At 41.4% G+C, this 19860-nt stretch overlaps 2 protein-coding genes across 8 annotated transcripts in view; one reads left to right on the plus strand and one right to left on the minus strand.

The window, feature by feature from the left end:
- Positions 1 to 19246, plus strand: part of LOC141773680 (equilibrative nucleoside transporter 1-like) — a 31307-nt gene extending 12061 nt beyond the window's left edge. The window contains exons 1-13 of one of the 4 annotated variants that reach the window (XM_074645608.1): positions 370 to 486; positions 1049 to 1139; positions 1361 to 1442; positions 3438 to 3619; positions 6582 to 6721; positions 7503 to 7637; positions 9825 to 9922; positions 10323 to 10404; positions 12107 to 12195; positions 12476 to 12584; positions 13949 to 14034; positions 16270 to 16469; positions 17531 to 19246. In XM_074645608.1, the coding sequence (XP_074501709.1) occupies positions 1111 to 1139; positions 1361 to 1442; positions 3438 to 3619; positions 6582 to 6721; positions 7503 to 7637; positions 9825 to 9922; positions 10323 to 10404; positions 12107 to 12195; positions 12476 to 12584; positions 13949 to 14034; positions 16270 to 16469; positions 17531 to 17642 (1344 nt within the window). In that variant the 5' untranslated portion in view covers positions 370 to 486; positions 1049 to 1110 and the 3' untranslated portion in view covers positions 17643 to 19246. Of the gene's footprint in view, positions 1 to 369; positions 487 to 1048; positions 1140 to 1360; positions 1443 to 3437; positions 3620 to 6581; positions 6722 to 7502; positions 7638 to 9824; positions 9923 to 10322; positions 10405 to 12106; positions 12196 to 12475; positions 12585 to 13948; positions 14035 to 16269; positions 16470 to 17530 lie in introns of those variants that run through there. The other 3 variants (XM_074645612.1, XM_074645607.1, XM_074645611.1) reach the window with 3 other exon arrangements.
- Positions 1 to 19860, minus strand: part of LOC141773667 (echinoderm microtubule-associated protein-like 6) — a 512018-nt gene that overhangs the window by 182208 nt on the left and 309950 nt on the right. The window lies entirely within an intron of this gene.

A 19860-nucleotide genomic window follows, 5' to 3' on the forward strand; every position in this document is an offset into this window, starting at 1 on the left:
CTTGACTGACTTAAAGGCTTAAAGAGACTCCAGAATATTGTGGAACAACATCATTTAAAACAAACCCTTCACGTTTTCTTCTTAGCTGTTAACACGTGCTGCTCTTTTCTGAGCACGTCAAACGTACATGATTGTTCAACTCTCATAGGAATCTTGCAGTATTTCCTTGAATGAAAGAAGCTGCAGGAGTTGACGTCTATATGCCAAGGAGCGTAACGCGTACTTCGAATGGAAATGTAAAAGCATGTAGGAAGGGTGGAGGGGAAAAGGAAGTTTGAGGTAAAGGGAAGAGGGAGGGATGGACACTGAGATGCAAAGAGGGGGCAGGTCCAATGGGCAGCAGACAGCGGGGTGTCAACCTACTCAACCTCTGTGTGGTATAAAACCAAGCATGCACAGCTTGTTCGGCCTTTGCTTTAGTTGTGCATCTGGCCAGAGGAGAGAGAGGAGTCTTTTTTTTTTGTTCCTGATTGAACTCTGCTGAAAGTAAGTTTATAAAACGTGGATTCTTGAAAGATTATTAGGGGTAGAAAATAGTCATGGTGTTGGCATTTGTTTTGCACTTTGTAGCACATGTATGTGGAAGGCCAATGTGAGGGGAAGCATGTGTTTCTGACCGATGTGAAGCGAGTTTCACAACTGTTATGTAACTTTACCCTGAAGTCGCAAGATCTCTGTGAGTTTTGTTTGCGTGAGCATTTGACCAGTCATTGTTCTTGTGGCTGGCTCTTCTCAGACATCAGCACAAAAATTAGTTGAGTCTGTGTCATCAGGTTTGAGGTTTTCTACCACTGGTGCCGGCGTGCTGCCACTGGATTTGGAGCTCAATCTGACAACTGAATTGGTTTATTGTATTATTTGCTGTTCAAATGACATTTTGCAGCCCATTATTTAATTGCGGTGTTGGCCCACACGTTGTCTGGCTCATTAAAATATCTAAATATAGAAAGGAGAGACCTATGGCTGCTGGTGATAACAAATGTAGGTGCTGCCACGCTCTAAATGTTTACCCCGTTGGAAACATGTATTTGTTATCTGTGTTTTTCAGACCTGGTGCCACCCTGATCAAACCCTGACTGAGCACGTGCCTCTAACTGTCTAACAAGAAACATGACGGCTATCAACGCACCTCGGGACAAGTAAGAGACACTCTGAGACTGTTTGTTTGTCTGTTCAAGTCCATCAGGGACTTAGATTAGTGTCAATATGCTGTTCTCAGTTCTGTTTCAGTTACAGTGTGCGCAAACGTAGATTTGCACGAGAACCAATAAATAAATTGTTCTAAATTGTTTGTTGATATTAAGTTGAATGACTTCATTGATGTACTTCCCATACAACCTTCCTTTTGTCTCTTCCCCAGATACCATGCAGTATGGATCATTTTCTTCATCCTCGGCTTGGGAACCCTCTTACCGTGGAATTTCTTCATGACGGCGACCATGGTAAGTTAAGCAACATTTTAGGGCAATTTTAATCTTCTGAATGTGAAAATATTTGCAGCCAAATGCAGTTAATCCTCAGAACGACCAGATGGACGTGAAAGGAAGAGCCCTGTCGGTGGCCGTGCGGTTAGTCATTAGTTAATTAAAAGGTTGGGGTCCACTTAGAGGAAGGTCACCTGACTTTGAGAAAACAAACAGTGTTTGTTTACCATCCCTCCCAAAACCACCAGGTTTCACTCAGGATGGCTGACCTGAGTCCAGCCGGGTGGATTTCCATGGCTTCTCTAAACCCCAGCCATTCTTTTTGAGCTTTTAAAGGGTTAACTTCTTAAAATTTGGAATTCCTGTTTCATTGTCCTGGGGGGAGTTAATTTAGACCCACCCTTAGGGGGGATTTTTGTTGAAGCTCAAATAGCTTATAGTACTTGTTTGTTTTGACAAAGGAAAGTTGGAATGCCACTTTGATAAATAACATGCGACTAGACATATGGCTATACTATTATGACTATATTGCCACAACCTATAAATGCAAAAGCTTTTGAGGCTAGCTCAAAATGCATCGCATTTGCATTTGTAGACAAAATTCAGTAAATCTGTAATTCAGTCAAGTTTTGGTTCTGTAAATTAAATGTGCTCAGGGTCTGAACTTTTTCCACTTCCTGCCACTGTGGCAGGCAAGTCTTTTTTTTTTTTTGTCTGCCACTCAGAAATTTTACCTGCCACTTCTGAAATCTCGGCGCTAAATGAAGGAATAGCATTTCAGATCTGACGTCATTCAATGTTTGATATATTTTACACAACAAAACATTATATGCATGGTAAATTACGGTGTTCGAATTACACCGTAGCTTTTGGGAGAGCCCTATTTTTTTGGGAGGAGGGTTAGGGTACTGTACACAGTACTGTACTTTACTTTGTTATTGTCATCTTTAGTGGTTATTTGCATAAAAACACAATTCAAATAATTAGGAAGTAAATGATTTTATTATACATTTTTATATTTGCTTTTATTAAAAACAATCTTGGCATCAGTAATTTTAATAATGTATTATTATTATTATTATTATTATTATTGTAACACATCATGATAAAGTTCAAATTTATCTTCGCCCAATAACCTCCGTTAACGTTAGTAGCTCCGTTATTTAGCCGAGCAGGACTGTGCTGCCCACCGACTGCTAACCGCAAACGTTACTAACTCTCCTCCTGTTCATTTCAACACGGAGTTGTGGTTCACAGTGTTGCATTATCGGGGAAAAATAGTGTGCGTCCCCTCAGGTTTAGTAGCGCCACGCTTTTGAGCGCTTTTTTTTTCTCTCCGCCATGGCTCCGGTCCCAAACAAACTAAAACAAGATACGGCGTGCGTATGCCGTTGCGTCATTGTGCATGCGTGACTGTTGGAAAGCGTCCATACAGAGGATTGGATAGTCAGGGAGGCATGAGATGCCAAGGAATCGGACAACTAGAAAAACAATTCTCGATTCACATCCCTAGCGTTTTCCCTGTCTGTCAAAGTGGTGGATGGCCTGACGATTTTACCCGCCACTGCCAACAATTTACCCACATTTTGTGGGTGGCGGGTGCTAATTTCAGACCCTGCTTGCATCATTTAAGCCCTTAATGTTCATCCAAGCGACCTTCCACATCTTAAAGTTCACTCAGTTGCCAGTTTATAAATTACACCGAGCTACAACTAATGCGATCTAACACAACAGTCCAGGCTACCATAAATGTCTCCACTCATGAAGGTTATACCATTCAGTTGTTGTTGCAACTGTTTGGCTGAACAAAATATTAGAAAAGCCTCTGAGTACTGGCCTTTTTGGAAAGCATAATTGGTAGATATTATTATCTTCCGGAAATATTACAGAAACCATTCATATGACGCAAACTTGTGACTCGATACTCATTGAATTATCACTCACTGTTGCTGTTGAGTTGCAAGAGGCGATAACCATCGTAATAAATGTGCATTCCTCCATCCTTTTCTTTAGTACTTCACAAGTAGGCTGAGGGACTCACCCACCGACCTCTCCTCCAGTCCTGCGGCAAATGAGACTTTGGAGGGCGTAGACACTCGCAATGTGCTGGAGTCCAAGTTTAACAACGTGATGACGCTCTGCGCCATGGTGCCTCTGCTCATCTTCACCTGCCTCAACTCCTTCATACACCAGAGGTATCCACCCTGCTCCACACGGACACACTCACACCAGAAAAAACAAAACGAACTGACGGTGGAGATTTATGTATGTACACTTGTCCACCCACAGGAAGCACTGAGTTAAACCCTCAAAGTGGAAGTGAATCAATTAACCAAGTTAAGCTGGTTTACTAAATGGATTTCCACTCTAATGAACAATTATATAACAGACATGACAAATGTCAGAATTAAAAAGAAAAAAAGCAGCTTTGTTTCATCTTTCATGGCAAGAGTGTCGCCATGTTGCATGGGTGGCTTGGTTGAGTTACACAGATGTAACGGTAGAGACCGTGAAAGACGGAGACTGAGGAGACACAGGACAGAAGAAAGCAAAAGAGGGGACACTATTGTATTGTTCCTGGATGTAAAGATGAGTTTTATAATGTTAAAACCAAGGACAAAACATTCCATTTCATAAACTGACGCTTAAACAGAGATCAGTAATGTTACTGCAGCGCTGGCTAGTGGCACTGAAAGAGTCCACCGACAGGCACTGAGTCCAGCTGCAGCTGACTGTCTCCCCATCTCCTGTCCTCTCCCCTCTCTGTCTCCTCATCTCCCGTCCTCTCCCATCTCCCATCTCCCGTCCTCTCCCCTCTCCGATCACCTGTCTCTGTCTCCTCATCTCCCGTCCTCTCCCCTCTCCGATCACCTGTCTCTGTCTCCCCATCTCCCTTCCTCTCCCCTCTCTGATCACCTGTCTCTGTCTCCTCATCTCCCGTCTTCTCCCCTCTCTGATCACCTGTCTTTGTCTCCTCATCTCCCGTCCTCTCCCCTCTCTGATCACCTGTCTTTGTCTCCCCATCTTCCGTCCTCTCCCCTCTCTGATCACCTGTCTCTGTCTCCCCATCTCCCGTCCTCTCCCCTCTCTGATCACCTGTCTCTGTCTCCTCATCTCCCGTCCTCTCCCCTCTCTGATCACCTGTCTTTGTCTCCCCATCTCCCGTCCTCTCCCCTCTCTGATCACCTGTCTCTGTCTCCTCATCTCCCGTCTTCTGCCCTCTCTGATCACCTGTCTCTGTCTCCTCATCTCCCGTCTTCTGCCCTCTCTGATCACCTGTCTCTGTCTCCTCATCTCCCGTCCTCTCCCCTCTCTGATCACCTGTCTCTGTCTCCTCATCTCCCGTCTTCTGCCCTCTCTGATCACCTGTCTCTGTCTCCCCATCTCCCGTCTTCTCCCCTCTCTGATCACCTGTCTCTGTCTCCCCATCTCCCGTCTTCTCCCCTCTCTGATCACCTGTCTCTGTCTCCCCATCTCCCGTCCTCTCCCCTGTAGCTTGTGCTAGCTTGCTAGCTAGGTACCGGCTCAACATTAGCATACCAAAACTACCATCACAAAGTAAAACTTATCACCAAAGCAAACACTAGAGACATTATCGGCCTAATGTTACCTGTGTTGTCCTTTAACTAGTGGACTATCTAACTATCTAACTCGGTTATACACCTAAGCCAACACGCACACGGACCGACTCGGTGGGATGCTCTCAGCGGCAGCTCCCAGCGGTGTGGACCGGGAGCCCCAGTGTTCGCTCCGTGGTGTCCGTCGACTTGGGAGTATAACCGAGTGAGTGAGTGAGTGAGTGAGTGAGTGAGTGAGTGAGTGAGTGAGTGAGTGAGTTAGTTGAAGGAGAACACAGGTAACATCAAGCAGATAATGTCTCTAGTGTTTTCTTTGGTGTTAAGTTTTATTTTGTGACTGGTCTCAGAGTCGGTGGACTCTTTCAGTGTCACTATAGCCAGCGCCGCAGTAACGTTACTGATCTCCGTTTCAGCGTCAGTTTATGAAATGGACTGTTTTGTCCTTGGTTTTAACATTAAAAAACTCATCTTTACATCCAAGAACAATACAATAGTGTCCCTCCCTTTTGCTTTCTTCTGTCCTGTGTCTCCTCAGTCTCCGTCTCTCACGGTCTCTAACGTTGTATCTGTGTAACTCAGCCGAGCCGACCAACCTCGTGACGTCACAGGCTAGAGTACTGCAACATGGCGGCGCTCTTGCCACGAAAGGTGAGACAAAGCTGCTTTATTCTTTTAAATGCTGACTTTATTCATGTTTGTATTATAATTGTTCATTAGAGTGGAAATCCATTTAGTAAACCAACTTCAATGGAGGAACCCTTTTGAGGCAAATTCCGCACTTTCGCTTCCCTGTTCTTTCTGCATACCCTCCTGCTTATCGGTACCTTTTGGTCACTACTATAGGTAACGTGATCCTGTATGTGATGTGTGTCTGCAGTATGTTTGCTTTAATTAGTGTGGGATTGAGAGAGATCTGGGGTGGACCCCGACCACGGCTGACTCTTCGTCTGCACAAACACACCCAGGAATGCTATTTATGTTATGTTCTCCCCCCCCCATTTTCTTCTTTACCTCTCCTTGTTCTATTTCTCCGGCTGTCCCTCGACTCCTCAATATACTTAACTTTATTCCTGATGACCTTTTATCTTCTTTTTCTTTCCAAAAGACACCCAACATGTTTCCTTTTTTTGATGAACAAAGGGCTACTCATTCTGACCCAATGCACGCTACTTTCCATTTACTTCCACTTTCTGTTTGACATGACCTCAACTTCCTCAGAAGAGCAATGACCCTCTTACCATCAGATAATCGGGAAAATGTTTCTGTTTTTACTTCTGGTCAACAATGAATCATAATCCACCCCTCCATATTATATTCTCTCGATACCTCTTTTTTGCCTCTTCCAAGTGTATGATTCAGCTTTTTCCCACGGTCTAGTGTTAAAGTTAACAAAATAAATCGTAATATTGAATGAGAATACTTTAAAATCACAATACATGAATAAGCACCCGAGTATCGCGATAGTATCAAATCAGGAGATAGGTGAATCGTTTTTTTTATATTATTTTTACATTTTTTAATTAAAGTGTCAAATATGATAATAGTTTTAATTAAATTCTTCTCTTACTTTCACTCTCAGGATTCCTCAGAAGCTTCGGATCACCGGCAGTCTGGTGGTCATCCTGGTGGTGTTCCTGTTGACGGCGGTGTTCGTCAAGGTGGACGTGGCCCCGCTGTCCTTCTTCACCATCACTATGATCAAAATTATCTGCATCAACTGTGAGTTTCTAAATGATCATTACATCATCCTTCAGTAGTCACTGCAGAGAAAGTCTCTCTTCTGACTTCAAAAGAAAGTCACAGAACACAATAAAGTAATATAGTAATGCTTGTTATATTGGACATTGCAGTGCATTTATCTCATTTCCACATTTTGAACTCAAGCAAGTGATTATCTCCATGTGTCATCTTCTTTGATCAACATCATCTGCATCCACTGTGTTGGGAAAATCCCTTTCATATGGCTACACACACGCACACACATTCTCTCATACCACACTGAGCTTCAGTCTGTAATCTCAGTGCGTTTGTTTATTTACAATGACTCCCTGAACAGCAGGGATAAGCTTACCCCCCTCCTCATCCCCGTTGGGCCGGTCCTGACCCTGCAGGTCCTCATGAGGAACAGCCCATCGTGTTTGCTTTAGGGGGGAGGACGTCGTGACCTTGAAGCTTTGATATTGGAGTCGGCACATTCCTCTTAGGGGACAATTGTTACAAGATATCTGCAGCTAATAAAGCTCCAAAGTTGCTGTATAAACGGTTGTAATCCATCAGTGTGATGAGAGTTTGTATGAACAAGCCTTTACCGGCTATAAGTTAATGATAAAACAGTTTTGTAAAACAATTCATTTGCTCCATGTTGTTTTCAGAAACGGTGTTATCTTGTTAAAGCAGTGTATTTTTTCTGTTGCTGTGGGTCAATGTATTTTTTGCTGTGTCACAGTGACTCTTTTGAAGTAAACTAACTAACTCTTAAACATCCTGGTCTTGTTCCCAGCGTTCGGGGCCATCCTTCAGGGCAGTCTGTTCGGCCTGGCTGGGATACTGCCTGCCTCCTACACCACGCCCATCATGAGTGGACAGGGGCTGGCCGGCACCTTCGCCGCTTTCTCCATGATCTGCGCACTGGCCTGTATGCTTCACACACACACGACGCTCTAGTACAAATCGTTAGAAATGTGGATACACAGGAGGTGGACAAAATGACAAAAACACCATACAACACCAACACATCTGTTTTGGTGCACAAAACTGCACAATACCGGTCTACTCAAATTCCATTTATAGAAATATGACTTTCCATTAGGGCTGTCAATCGATTAAAATATCTAATCACGATTAATCGCATGATTGTCCATAGTTAATCGCGATTAATCACAAATTAATTGCACATTTTTTATCTGTTCAAAATGTACCTTTAAGGGAGATTTGTCAAATATTTAATGCTCTTATCAACATGGGAGTGGGAAAATATGCTGCTTCATGCAAATGTATGTATATATTTATTATTGGAAATCCCAACAACACAAAACAATGACAGATATTGTCCAGAAACCCTCACAGGTACTGCATTTAGCATAAAAAATATGCTCGTTAAAAATTCAGCGTAAGTTTGGAGCGTTATTTATCCTCCTTCCCCACAAGCTATGGTTGGCACCAATGGATTCATTAGGTTTTGTAGTTTCATATGATGCATCTTCACTCTAGCTTTAAAACCAAGTCCGCTATAACCTAAAAATCTCAAGTTGCGTTAATGTGTTAAATAAATTAGTGGAGTTAATTATCAATAATTAATTAACTTTGACAGTCCCACTTTCCATATCTTGCGCAACTAATATCATCAACTAATATCATCAACCATTGCCCATCAAGCCAAATATTCATCTTAGCTCGCTGCTCTTTGAATCTGATCTCCTAGACAGAATTAGGAAAACAGAATTAGTTGCTTGGAAGTCCCTTTGGCACTCTCTCCTTCTCACTCCATGTGTCTGTGCTAATGAATGAATGAATGAAACCCTTATTGGCCCTAGGGGGATTTGCTTTGCACAAAGAGCATAAAAGAATATCAAGAGAACGTCAACAATCATATATGACAGGGCATAATATCACCTATATAAAATATGAGCATCATAAAGACATCATAAAAAAGCCTAATTTGGTAAATCAATAAAGGACATCAGGTGCCAGTTCAGAAAAGTAGCTCTTGTGCGTTTCAGCGCCACCGCAACACTGGCTGATGCGGCTGTGAGGGTGAATGCCATTAGGAATTGACAATGTTAACCGTATATGCATCTAGGTAATCATTTCTGAGGCTTGTGGTATTGATGAGCAGATATTCATTGAGGTTTTAAAGGCCATATTTTGTTGCTTCTGGTTCAGTCTCAAATACGCTACAATTTAGAGCTGAAATCTTTAGTCAATTAATGGCTTAGTGGAGATGTTGATAATCAGTGAATCATTTAGGTCATCTATGAAGGAAAATGCCAAACATTTGCTGGTTCCAGCTCCTCTTTTGTTCTTTGTCTTATTTCAACAGTAAACTAACTATAGTTGAGCTTTGAAGTGTTGTTTGGGGAAAACAAGCATTTTGATGACATCGCCGTAGCATTGGGATGCACCGATACCGGATCGGATACCGGGCCGATACTGGCTCAAATATCTGAATCAGGTATCTGTGACAATGGGGCCGATCTATTTAATTCAATTCTTTATTTATATACATTATATACTGGAATTTAAATTCTTGTTTAAGTTTTGACCCCTTCTGTTGCTGCATTAAAACGGTGTACAATTGAATAGTAATTCCTGTTAATTTCTGAAGATAATTTTACCAAGTTGCTGGTGTAGGATTTATTATTTTAAATATAAATAACAATTAAATAAATGTATATCCATTTATTTATTTGTTACATTTTGTTTTACAAAGTTAGGAAAGAGATTTTTTTAGTCAAGCCTGATGTTGCCTTACACATAAAAGAATGATCCCAGTCACTTCCACACAGTGAGGCATACAGCTTATTAATTAAACACTGCTATCAGATCGGTACTCAGTATCGGCTGATACCCAAAAGCCCAGGTATCGGTATTCGGGACTGAAAAAGTGGGATCGGTGCATCCCTACTGTAGCAGTTTATAATCATTAGTTTCAGTCCTAGTAAATTTAAATAATCCAACAGCTGGAATTTGAAATATGATTTGAAAAGAGGAATACTGACTAAAGGAAATGTTGCCTAATGCAATGAAAAACGTTTGCATTAAATCAACACTAGATAGTCTTAAAAACCACCAATGATTCTATGTGTCTTGTCTTTGCCTGTAGCTGGATCGGCCCTGCAGGACAGCGCTTTTGGTTACTTCATCACAGCCTGTGTTGTTATTCTGCTGGCCATAGTGGCCTACATCATTCTGCCCAGGATGGTAAGACCTTGTATGCTCTAAATGAAACATTGTTTTAACATTGAGTTCAAACATTTCTAGTGTGTTTTTATCGTGACGTATTTGTTTAAAACCACGTTCAACTGTATCCCATTTTGCTCTCATTAACTTTGCACCTTTTGAAAAAACACTTTGTAAACTTGAGATGAGTGCTGAATGTCTTTAGATAAGTGCTTTTGGATTGGTGCTGTTTAAAGTTCAAGCTTGTTATTTTTTTTTTTATGTAATTCCAAACTCAACTCTCTGTGGAGGTGATGGATAACACATCTGCCAGAGAGGATTTACAGCATCTCAGGGAACATGATGTGCTTCCTGTTTCCTTTATCTGTGCTCTACTGGCTCGGTGGAAATGCCTCATTATGGTTGTTGTTTTTGTTACCAGGAGTTTTTCCAGTACTACACGGAGAGTAATGGATCCAGACCCACTGGTGATGAGGAGAACAATATGGACTTACTCAAAAAAGGTACATATTGCGCTCACAGGCCTGCTCAGATATTAAAAAATATTGTATTATTTGTCAGTTTGATGCAGGTGTTATTATAATAAACTGAAACCACAATGAAAATAAGCAGTGAAAAATATTTTTAGTAAAGTGAAACTAAATAAAAAGAAAATCTAAACTGAAACGATATTTTCTGGGTAAAAACAATAAAAATGAACGCAAATTCATTTCAGTTTTAGTTTTGTTTTTTTTCAATAATATAGCACCACTGAAAAAAGGAGACAGCATGAATTTCGGTCATCTCCCGTGACATTGAACCACAAAAACTCAACGTACATCCAGGAGATTACGCTATGCCGCAATTGCTTCAATAAAGTAGCATAGCGCGAATATTAAACGTTATGGCCATTCCTACACAGTTCTCCAACCATGTATTTGTATGTATATATAGCTACATACTTCTGAGACGTTATACCAGGCCCTAACAAAATCAAATCAAAACTACTGTTAACAAAATAAATAAATATAAATAAATAAATAAATATATAAAAACTCAAACTAGACCTTTCTGAAACACTGAAACTAAACAAAAAAAATTAGCAAACACACTCTGAAAACTACTCCGGGTCCTTACCCAATGTGAAGGAGTTCAAGTACCTCGGGGTCTTGTTCGCGAGTGAGGGGACGATGGAACGTGAGATTGGCCGGAGAATCGGAGCAGCGGGGGGGGCGGTATTGCATTCGCTTTACCGCACCGTTGTGACGAAAAGAGAGCTGAGCCGGAAGGCAAAGCTCTCGATCTACCGGTCAATCTTCGTTCCTACTCTCACCTATGGTCATGAGGGCTGGGTCAGGACCCAAAGAACTAGATCGCGGGTACAAGCGGCCGGAATGGGTTTCCTCAGGAAGGTGGCTGGCGTCTCCCTTAGAGATAGGGTGAGAAGCTCAGTCATCCGTGAGGGACTCGGAGGAGAGCCGCTACTCCTTTGCTTTGAAAGGAGCCAGCTGAGGTGGTTCAGGCATCTGGTAAGGATGAGATTATATCGCCACACTGGCCTGGGAACGCCTCGGGATCCCCCAGTCAGAGCTGGTTAATGTGGGCCGGGAAAGGGAAGTTTGGGGTTCCCTGATGGAGCTGTTGCCCCCGCGACCCGACCCCAGATAAGCGGTATGAGATATGAGATGAGACTATGAAAACTAACTAAAACAAAACTAAAATGAAATTGAAAAGTCAACTCTAAAATAAAATATAACCTTTTTGAAAATTCAAAACTATTCTAACCTTGGGATGACATCCATTCATGTCCATCCGAGCCTAGAAAGCGCTCCAACTGCGAGTCACCTAACAGTGTCTATGCAGAAAATGAGCAGGACTATCTTCATAATATAACACTATCATAACAAGTCACTTTGTGTCAGACGTGTTTGGTCGCTGTGTAGCCTTAGCGTCTCTCTTACACCCAGAGAGGTTTGCTCTCTTTACTACACATGGAAGCCAAACCCACTGAAAGTGTTGCTTCCAGTTTGTGAATGGGCGACAACTGGACCGGTGTGCGTCTGTGGCGTTAATTACTACTGTGTGAGAGTGTAATGGGAGCCCTATGTGACATAACAGTTGAAACCTTGTGCGTACACCCACTCAAATGTGGGAATGATGGTGTTAACTCCCACTTGTGTCACTTGACCAACATGATGATAGAGAGGTGTTTGTGTTTGTTTCCAGCAGATAGTGCAGCAGAGAAGCGACCGGTGGTGAGTCTGATGGAGGACGAGGCCAAACCCACAGTGTCTGTGTTGAACATCTTCAAACAGGTGAAATGACTTTCTCACATTCCAACATTATGAACACAAATTAATGAATGCCAGAAAAAAAAGGCATCGTAGTTATAAGCAGATACAGAAGCAAAACTCCTCTGCTTGTGACACATTCTTGCCGTTACATTGACCAGTAGTAACTGTAGCTGCCATTCAGCATCCCGTCACTAGTCAGAGATAACCAGCTTCATTCTGATGACCTCTTTTTGCATTTTCCACCTTCTTACCTGTATGATGGGGATTAAACTGGTCACATGATATTGATTGTGTTCGTCAGATCTGGGTGATGGCTCTGTCGGTGTGCTTCATCTTCACCGTCACCATTGGAACATTCCCAGCCGTAACAGTGGAGGTCCAGTCGACGGTGGCAGACGGAGGCGCCTGGGGTGAGTCTCCATTCCTGACATCTATACAAAGCTACACTGCTGCAGTAGCTAGTAGACGTCTACCGATAGTGGATTTTTAAAGACTGTAAGACTGACTTATAACGATAGCTTGAAGCGGGAAAAAGCAGATAGCAGATTAATCGGCCGACACTCCCCCACCCCCTGCAAAAAAACATTTAACCCTGTTGGAAATTAACAATCTTTAACTTTAAACTATATCTACTAACTGACATCTAAGTCAAAATAATAAAAAATATTTAAATAAATATCTAAATAAATAAATCTGGAACTGAACATCTAAGTTAAAGTAATAAATATCTAAATGAATAATAAATATATAAATCTGGAAGTTAATATCAAACCCAAAGTAGGCATTATTAATAAATAAATCTGGAACTGAACATCAAACTAACCATAATTAATGTTTTGAAAGAGAACAGTGAAAGTGAAAGGTTTCTCACCGTCAGTTGGAGTTAATGACGTGCTTTTCTTCCGTCGGCTACTTTTGCATACGTCGTGTTCACTAAACCAGTTTTTATCACTCTGAATTGAATCGTTCATACGAGAAAATCCTGAAGTGTGATTTGGTGGATTACCTCATTGGAATATGTTCTATTTATTTACAATGGGCGATGTGTTCGTGCGATGCTAGTTGCTGGTTACATGGCTGGATTATTTGGAAGTGAGAATGCTAAATTGGTAAAAAAATAAGGTTAAAGTAACGGTTTCTCACTTCTTTTTCTTCTCCTCCCTGTCTGCCCATCACCACAATAATACGTTGAAGGTTTTTTCATAGAGTGGAGACTGCTTTCTGAAAAACAGTATCTCAAACAATCTAAATAATGAATATAGTTATGCTCGTGTGTTTTATGGTTGGAGCGCCATGCTCTAACTGTTGCTGTCATTGCAGATCTATGTAGTTTAAATTGAAAAATGCAGTGGACAAGCCTTTATTTATGTATATGAGAGCAGCCTGTAAAAATACTAAAATTAGTTTTAGTATCGAGTATCTTTAAATTAGTATCTCCCTATAAAGGATTACTCCACAGAAGGTCTGTCTGTTGTTAAATCCTCTCTTCCCTGAAGGCGATGTAGCTCTGAAACATTTGCAGCGTTCTCTTTCATGAAGCACAAGCTGTTGTCTGCTTGGTTTGAGACGTTTCTAAAGGATGATTTGATGCTTTCTGTGAGTCTGGAATACATAGTCACCGCTGTGAGTCCAAGCTGACAACCTCCATGACGGAGGAGGCTACACACGTTTCCATCTTTCAATCTCACAGAGGTCGAGGTTTTTTCTTTCAAGCAGAGACATCTACAGTCTTGTTGTCGTTAACAACAGCTTGTTTGTTTTGTTCCCTTTTCAGAAACTTACTTCATCCCCGTGTCATGTTTCCTCCTCTTCAACTTGATGGACTGGGCTGGCAGGAGTCTGACGGCCGTCTGTATGTGGGTCAGTAGAGGACACTAAAACACAAATAACATGTTTTACCGACAGGGCTCGGCCCTTTTCTGACCTTCTCTGGAGGCTCTGGGTTTCCTCTTCGGGTTCAGAGCTCAGTTAGTTCACAACCTTGGTCCCAACAAACAAGTTTCCTGCTGAGTTAGTGGAACAATTCAGGGGAAATTTCATCTCAAATCTGGTCATAACTGCCTAAAGACAGTGACCAATGCTTGAACTTGACTTCCTCACGCAGCCTCGTTAACAAATCAACTGAGAAATAGCAGCTTATAAACACGTTGGCCTTATAGGGTCCGTCTGAAATGATCACATCAAAAATATTTAGTGTTATCTACTGTCGTCTGGCGGGCGAATGGCGCTGTGGACAACAGACACACTTTAATGGAAGCGTTTGGCGGCATTAATTGTTTACACAGGAATAAATCACTCATGAGTCATGAGTGGAATGGTTGAAAACATCTGTCAGAGTTTGGGGTGAAAATAAAGGCGACAAACTTTGTTGCTGAGATCAGGGGTTTATTTTGGCAAAACGTGTGTTTGTGCACTGTGTGTGTGTTTTGGGGGTCAGAGAAGAGTGATGGTGTTGATTCTGAAGCTCCCTCTTCTCTTCCATGCACATCTGGATGAACGACGGCAGCTTGGAGGTTATTGAACTGCTAAGAAGCCCTCAGCGCTGCTACACATCTGGGCATCGTGTCTGTTGTTGGCGTCTTTCCCGGCACAGATCTCTGTAGCACCGACAGCTAGTGTTTAAAATGTGTAACAGCAGCAAGTTCCAAACATTGGAGCCGTCACCGTCCGCTCCTCCGGTGTGACTGATGGCACTTAACGCACATTTTTTGCAATTTGAGGGTTACCTGCTAGACACAACCGCCTCTGGCCAGCAGCAGCAGTCGGAATCACTTCAGCGGCCGTGTGTCTCAAATACTCGCTGCCTTGATAACCAGCTGCACACGGACCACAGAGAGATGTGCCGAGGCCTTTTGAGGTCTCTGTTGATAGTTTGTTAGCTTGCTTCCATGGCTGCAGATGGCTGTGTCTGTGTGCCGATTTGTTTCATACGTGGCAACGGGGGGGTAGAAATGGGCAGTGGACGGTATCACACAGATCCAAAACAAAAACAGACGTTCTGGACCAGAATGGAAATTTCAAAGGAGAACATACTGGCTGTAGCATTGTTGACTGAGAAGCCAGTATTTCAATTCAGCATGTTTCATTAATCTCTGATGACATATCATGGTCATTTTATGAGTTATTACAGGAACTATATTACATATTGGGCCTTTGTAAAGGTGTTATTGATAACATTGCTAACATTCAGCCAATCGATGTCGCACTCTCCCTCCCCCCGTTCCATTGCATTCACTTCACAACAAGTGGTTGCCAGTTCGTTGCACAACCTGCATATTTTGTGGTCGAGTGGAGTGAGACTCAGTCATGTCGAGTGATGAATCTTTCGTGGTAGAGTAAAAGTTATTTTGCATGGCGCTATCGGCCTACATTAGGTGTGTGTCGCTGACGACACAGAGACACCACCTGATACCAACGTCATTTTACGATTGGCTCACAAGGCTTGTTAGACGTGAGAACTGAACGTCCGATATCTTCCACAGAGATAAACAAAACATTCATTTTGAAATGATTCATTCAAAATGTCTTTTAGGAAAAGCCATACTTTTATTCTGCACCTTTCTAAAAGCTCTGTGGATGTACCGTTATTATTTTGATTATTCGTCTACATAAAAATATGATCAATATGACCTTTAAATCTTTAAAACTCTTAAAAATTTGACTTGTTTATAAACTTGTTATTTCCTGTGATCCAGAAGAATTAATCAAATGGAATCAATTCATTCAGTACAAAGTGAGTACAGTTAGTTAACCCAGTCTGACCTGCACTGGAATGCAGCTTATGAGTGCAGATAACAGCAGTCAGCTGCTCCGGGACCATGTGAGTTTGTTTACCGTCATCAGAGGACACTGATCAGGATCTGGACTGTTTTCCTCTGAGGTGCTTCGTGACTCCTTTTGATTCAGTCGTGTCTTTAAATAACTTTGTCCCCTGTTTCTCCCAGTAAAGCACCAAAGCACCCAGAGTAATCTGTACGTTCATACATACTGCACATCATTTTGCTGTGGGAGATGAAATCACCCAGAAGAATGTTACAGTGTTGTTATTATAATGGTGGTTGATGTTGCTGTCTCTCTCTGTCTGTGTCTCTCCAGCCGGGTAAAGACAGCATGTGGCTTCCTGTCCTGGTGGGCCTGCGGCTCGTCTTCATCCCTCTCTTCATGCTGTGTAACGTCCAGCCTCGTCACTACCTCCCCGTGCTGTTCGGCCACGACGCCTGGTACATCATCTTCATGATCTTCTTCTCCTTCTCCAACGGATACCTGGCCAGTCTCTGCATGTGCTTTGGACCCAAGTAAGAACTACAAACACACACACACACACACACACAGACTGAGGATGTCCACTAAGACGGACTAGTGTTAGTTTTGGCAGATTCTTCCCATCTCTCTCATGTCTGTGTTAAAGTGGAACGCCATCGATTTTACAAATCAAAGTCTGTTTAGAGGCGTTAGGAGGCACTACTGCACTGCAAAAAGAACTGTATATACAAAATACATCTATAGAAATAAGATTGATTGGATTATATTCACCAGAAGTATAAAACATTAAATGTCCCTTATAAATTAAAAAGAAAAAAACATTAATCGCAATACATATCGGAATCAACACCCAAGTATGGTGATAGTATAGAATCAGGAGATAGGTGAATGGTCCCAGCCCTACTGCATATGTGAAAAGTCCAACCCTAACCCACACATTTAAGTCGTTCTGTAGTTGCATTGTGGGTAATGTAGGCATGTTTTTTTGTTTTTTTTTGACAAAAATATGTGAAATAAAAAAGAGCATGTAATAATGTTCCAGGAGTGCAGCGCTAAATTGGAGGAGTAGTCTTTTTGGGGGTTGGAGCGCAGCATAAAATTATAAAGGATGTTCCCTCCCCGCTCCCTGAACCCTAACCACAGTCTCAGGACTAGATTTTGAGTTTAGTAACGAAAGATTTATTACTAAAACTCAAGTTAACAAACAATAAAATGGAACTCAGGGTGAACAATGACCAAAACAACAAACAAAATGTGTCTTTTCAACAAACTGACTGACCTTTAACAAAATAATCAAACATACAAAAATACAGTTACTAAATCTGGCTCCCTAGGATCCAGCAGATAAACGGCAGTTCACCCCTACCAATCAATTTGTATTTTAAACAAAGAAAAAGACTACAAGTCACACAGTTACACAAGTCAACTAGAGCACTAAGGCTACTTATTCCACATTAAGTAACAAGTTTAAATACAAGGTCTGGAGGACGAGGACAGAATAAGGCTGCTGTCAGTTTCACAGCCCTCCTGTTCTATTTCTATGGGTGAACCCCTCCTTCCTAATGAATTTTGTCCCTCTGTTGTCTCCGTACAGGAAGGTACCACAGCACGAGGCAGAGACGGCGGGGGCCATCATGGCCTTTTTCTTGTCCCTGGGCTTGGCGCTGGGCGCCGCAGTCTCCTTCGCTTTCCGGGCCATGATCTAAAACCTCCGGCAGAGACCCTTCAGTAGATGTAGATTAGACCACGCCGCCCTCCAACACTGCCTGTCTTCACTCATCAACAATCTCCGACTGAGTGGAGTCAGCACAGAAGACTAGAGGACCTCAGCCTTCTCAAGTGTACAGTAGAGACTCGTCTCATCCAGCCATCTCGGCAACAGTATAAGCTGAAACACGTTACTGAACATTTGTTTTCCTCCAAACTCAGCAGCAGCACAGTGTGAGAACTCGACGCCATCGATCAAACGGGTTGTTTCTCTGAGACGACTTCAACTCGACGAGCAAATCAAAACCAAAAGTGTAGAGAAATCCGTTGTAGTGGACTCGTCACGTAGAAGACGGCAGAAATTCTTTCCCCAGATATCACAAATGTTGAGCTCACAGTAAAGAAGACGGCCTGTACGCGTAGTATCCCAGAGCGTCATTCATAAAACTGCACAGAATGATAACATGTTGGATTGCAGTATTTTTTAATGTGAAGTTATACATTTCTTACACTTTCTTTGAAACCATCACATTCTTTAGAAATCATATATATGAAGTCATGATGGTTTGTAAATAGACACCTTTGTTGTTTTTTATTAATGAGGCTCTTTGGTCCTGGTGTTCGGCTCTTCTACATAAACCGGTAAATTTCACCCATCAGGTTGTAAACTGTGATCCTCAACGGGACTTTTTTTTTATGATTTCACTCTGGACTTTTGCAGCTTTTTATCAAACCAAATACATGAAGACAACATGGGAAAATGATGAACTTTGAAGGGAGGTCACGACCCATCAAACGGCGAATTAATGCGCAGTGCGTTTAAACCGCTTCGCTCCCTTGCTCTACTTTCAGTGTCGACGCGGGTCACTTTGTGTTTGTAAAACTTTCTCACAACGAATCAGTAAATTCACAAATAATGTAAGGATGGACTGAATCCTGAAGACGAGGTTCTAATCAACAATCTGGGCCACTAACTGCTGAATATTCATTGTCTTAGAGAGCAGCTGTTTGTCTGTTTTGTAGTTTTAGATGAAGTTATAACAGCGTGGGTCTATTTGATTTACCTGAAAAGTCAAAGTTTCTTTCTAGATTTTCAGCCCACAAGTTGAAGTTTTTACTGTTTCTGTGTCTTCCTGATAAACAGATTTCGCCACAACATATTTTTGAACGCGGCAAAAAGAAAAATACTCAGCCGTCAGTGACGTGAAATGTACCATTTGTGAGTGAGATTTGGAGACTTTTTAATCTCGTTCTTCGGCTTTCTCGAGCTCGTGACATTTCTCATGTTTTCATGGAAGATAAGTTTTGTATCAGAAGTAGTTTGTAGTTAGTTTTGTCGTTCTGAATGAGGAGGAGATAAAAGCCCGTCAGTGTTCTATTTTTGTGGCCTTTTTTGATGCTTTTTTAAAAAGTTTAGTTGTACACTATTATTCATAACACCAGCTGTATACATCTTAACTGCCTGTTTGTTTAAAAGCACAACGTTGGTCTATTCTTCCGTACTTTGTGTTTTGGTCGGTATGGGAGTCATGGACCATTAAAATGTTACTTATATTGCAGCTTAAAACAGTTCGGTGGTAAAATAAAACTGTATTTTTAAGAATCTGGCTCCTCCTGTTGGTCATTTATGGAAACACACTGCTCGACATTTCAGCAGATGATTATGTAGCCATTTATTAATTGAAGAAATGTGACATAAATTGATATTTGTTTTAATTTGCAGCTTTATTTATCTTTGTATTAATTCCCTTATTTATTTACTCTTCCCTTTTATTTAAGTATTTATTTTTATAAATGTTTTAATTTATAGGACTTCTAGCCGTAGCTAATTTGCAGATCTTAAAAAAAAATACATAATACCACATCATACAACATCGTACATTACAATCAATTTGCATGTGTGTTCCCAATCAATAATCAGTGATCGTAGGTTTGGTTTAATTTTAGCTTTCCAAAAATGTATATTTTTTTTCCATTTATTTTTTATTTTATTTTTGCATACATTTTTGTATTTATTTTATATTTATTTTTAAATGTATTTCTGCATGATTTTCCCTTCTGTATTCTTTTATTTATACCTCATTATGCAAATGAGGGGGCTGTCACTCAATGTGTGTCATGGGTTCAGATCATATGGGTCATAGATTGACTCTTATCTTTTTTTTATCAATTACTTAAAAGCTACATTTAATTTGAATATTATTTTTGCTACATTTA

The sequence above is a fragment of the Sebastes fasciatus genome, chromosome 9 (assembly GCF_043250625.1).
Source record: "Sebastes fasciatus isolate fSebFas1 chromosome 9, fSebFas1.pri, whole genome shotgun sequence".
NCBI lineage: Eukaryota > Metazoa > Chordata > Actinopteri > Perciformes > Sebastidae > Sebastes > Sebastes fasciatus.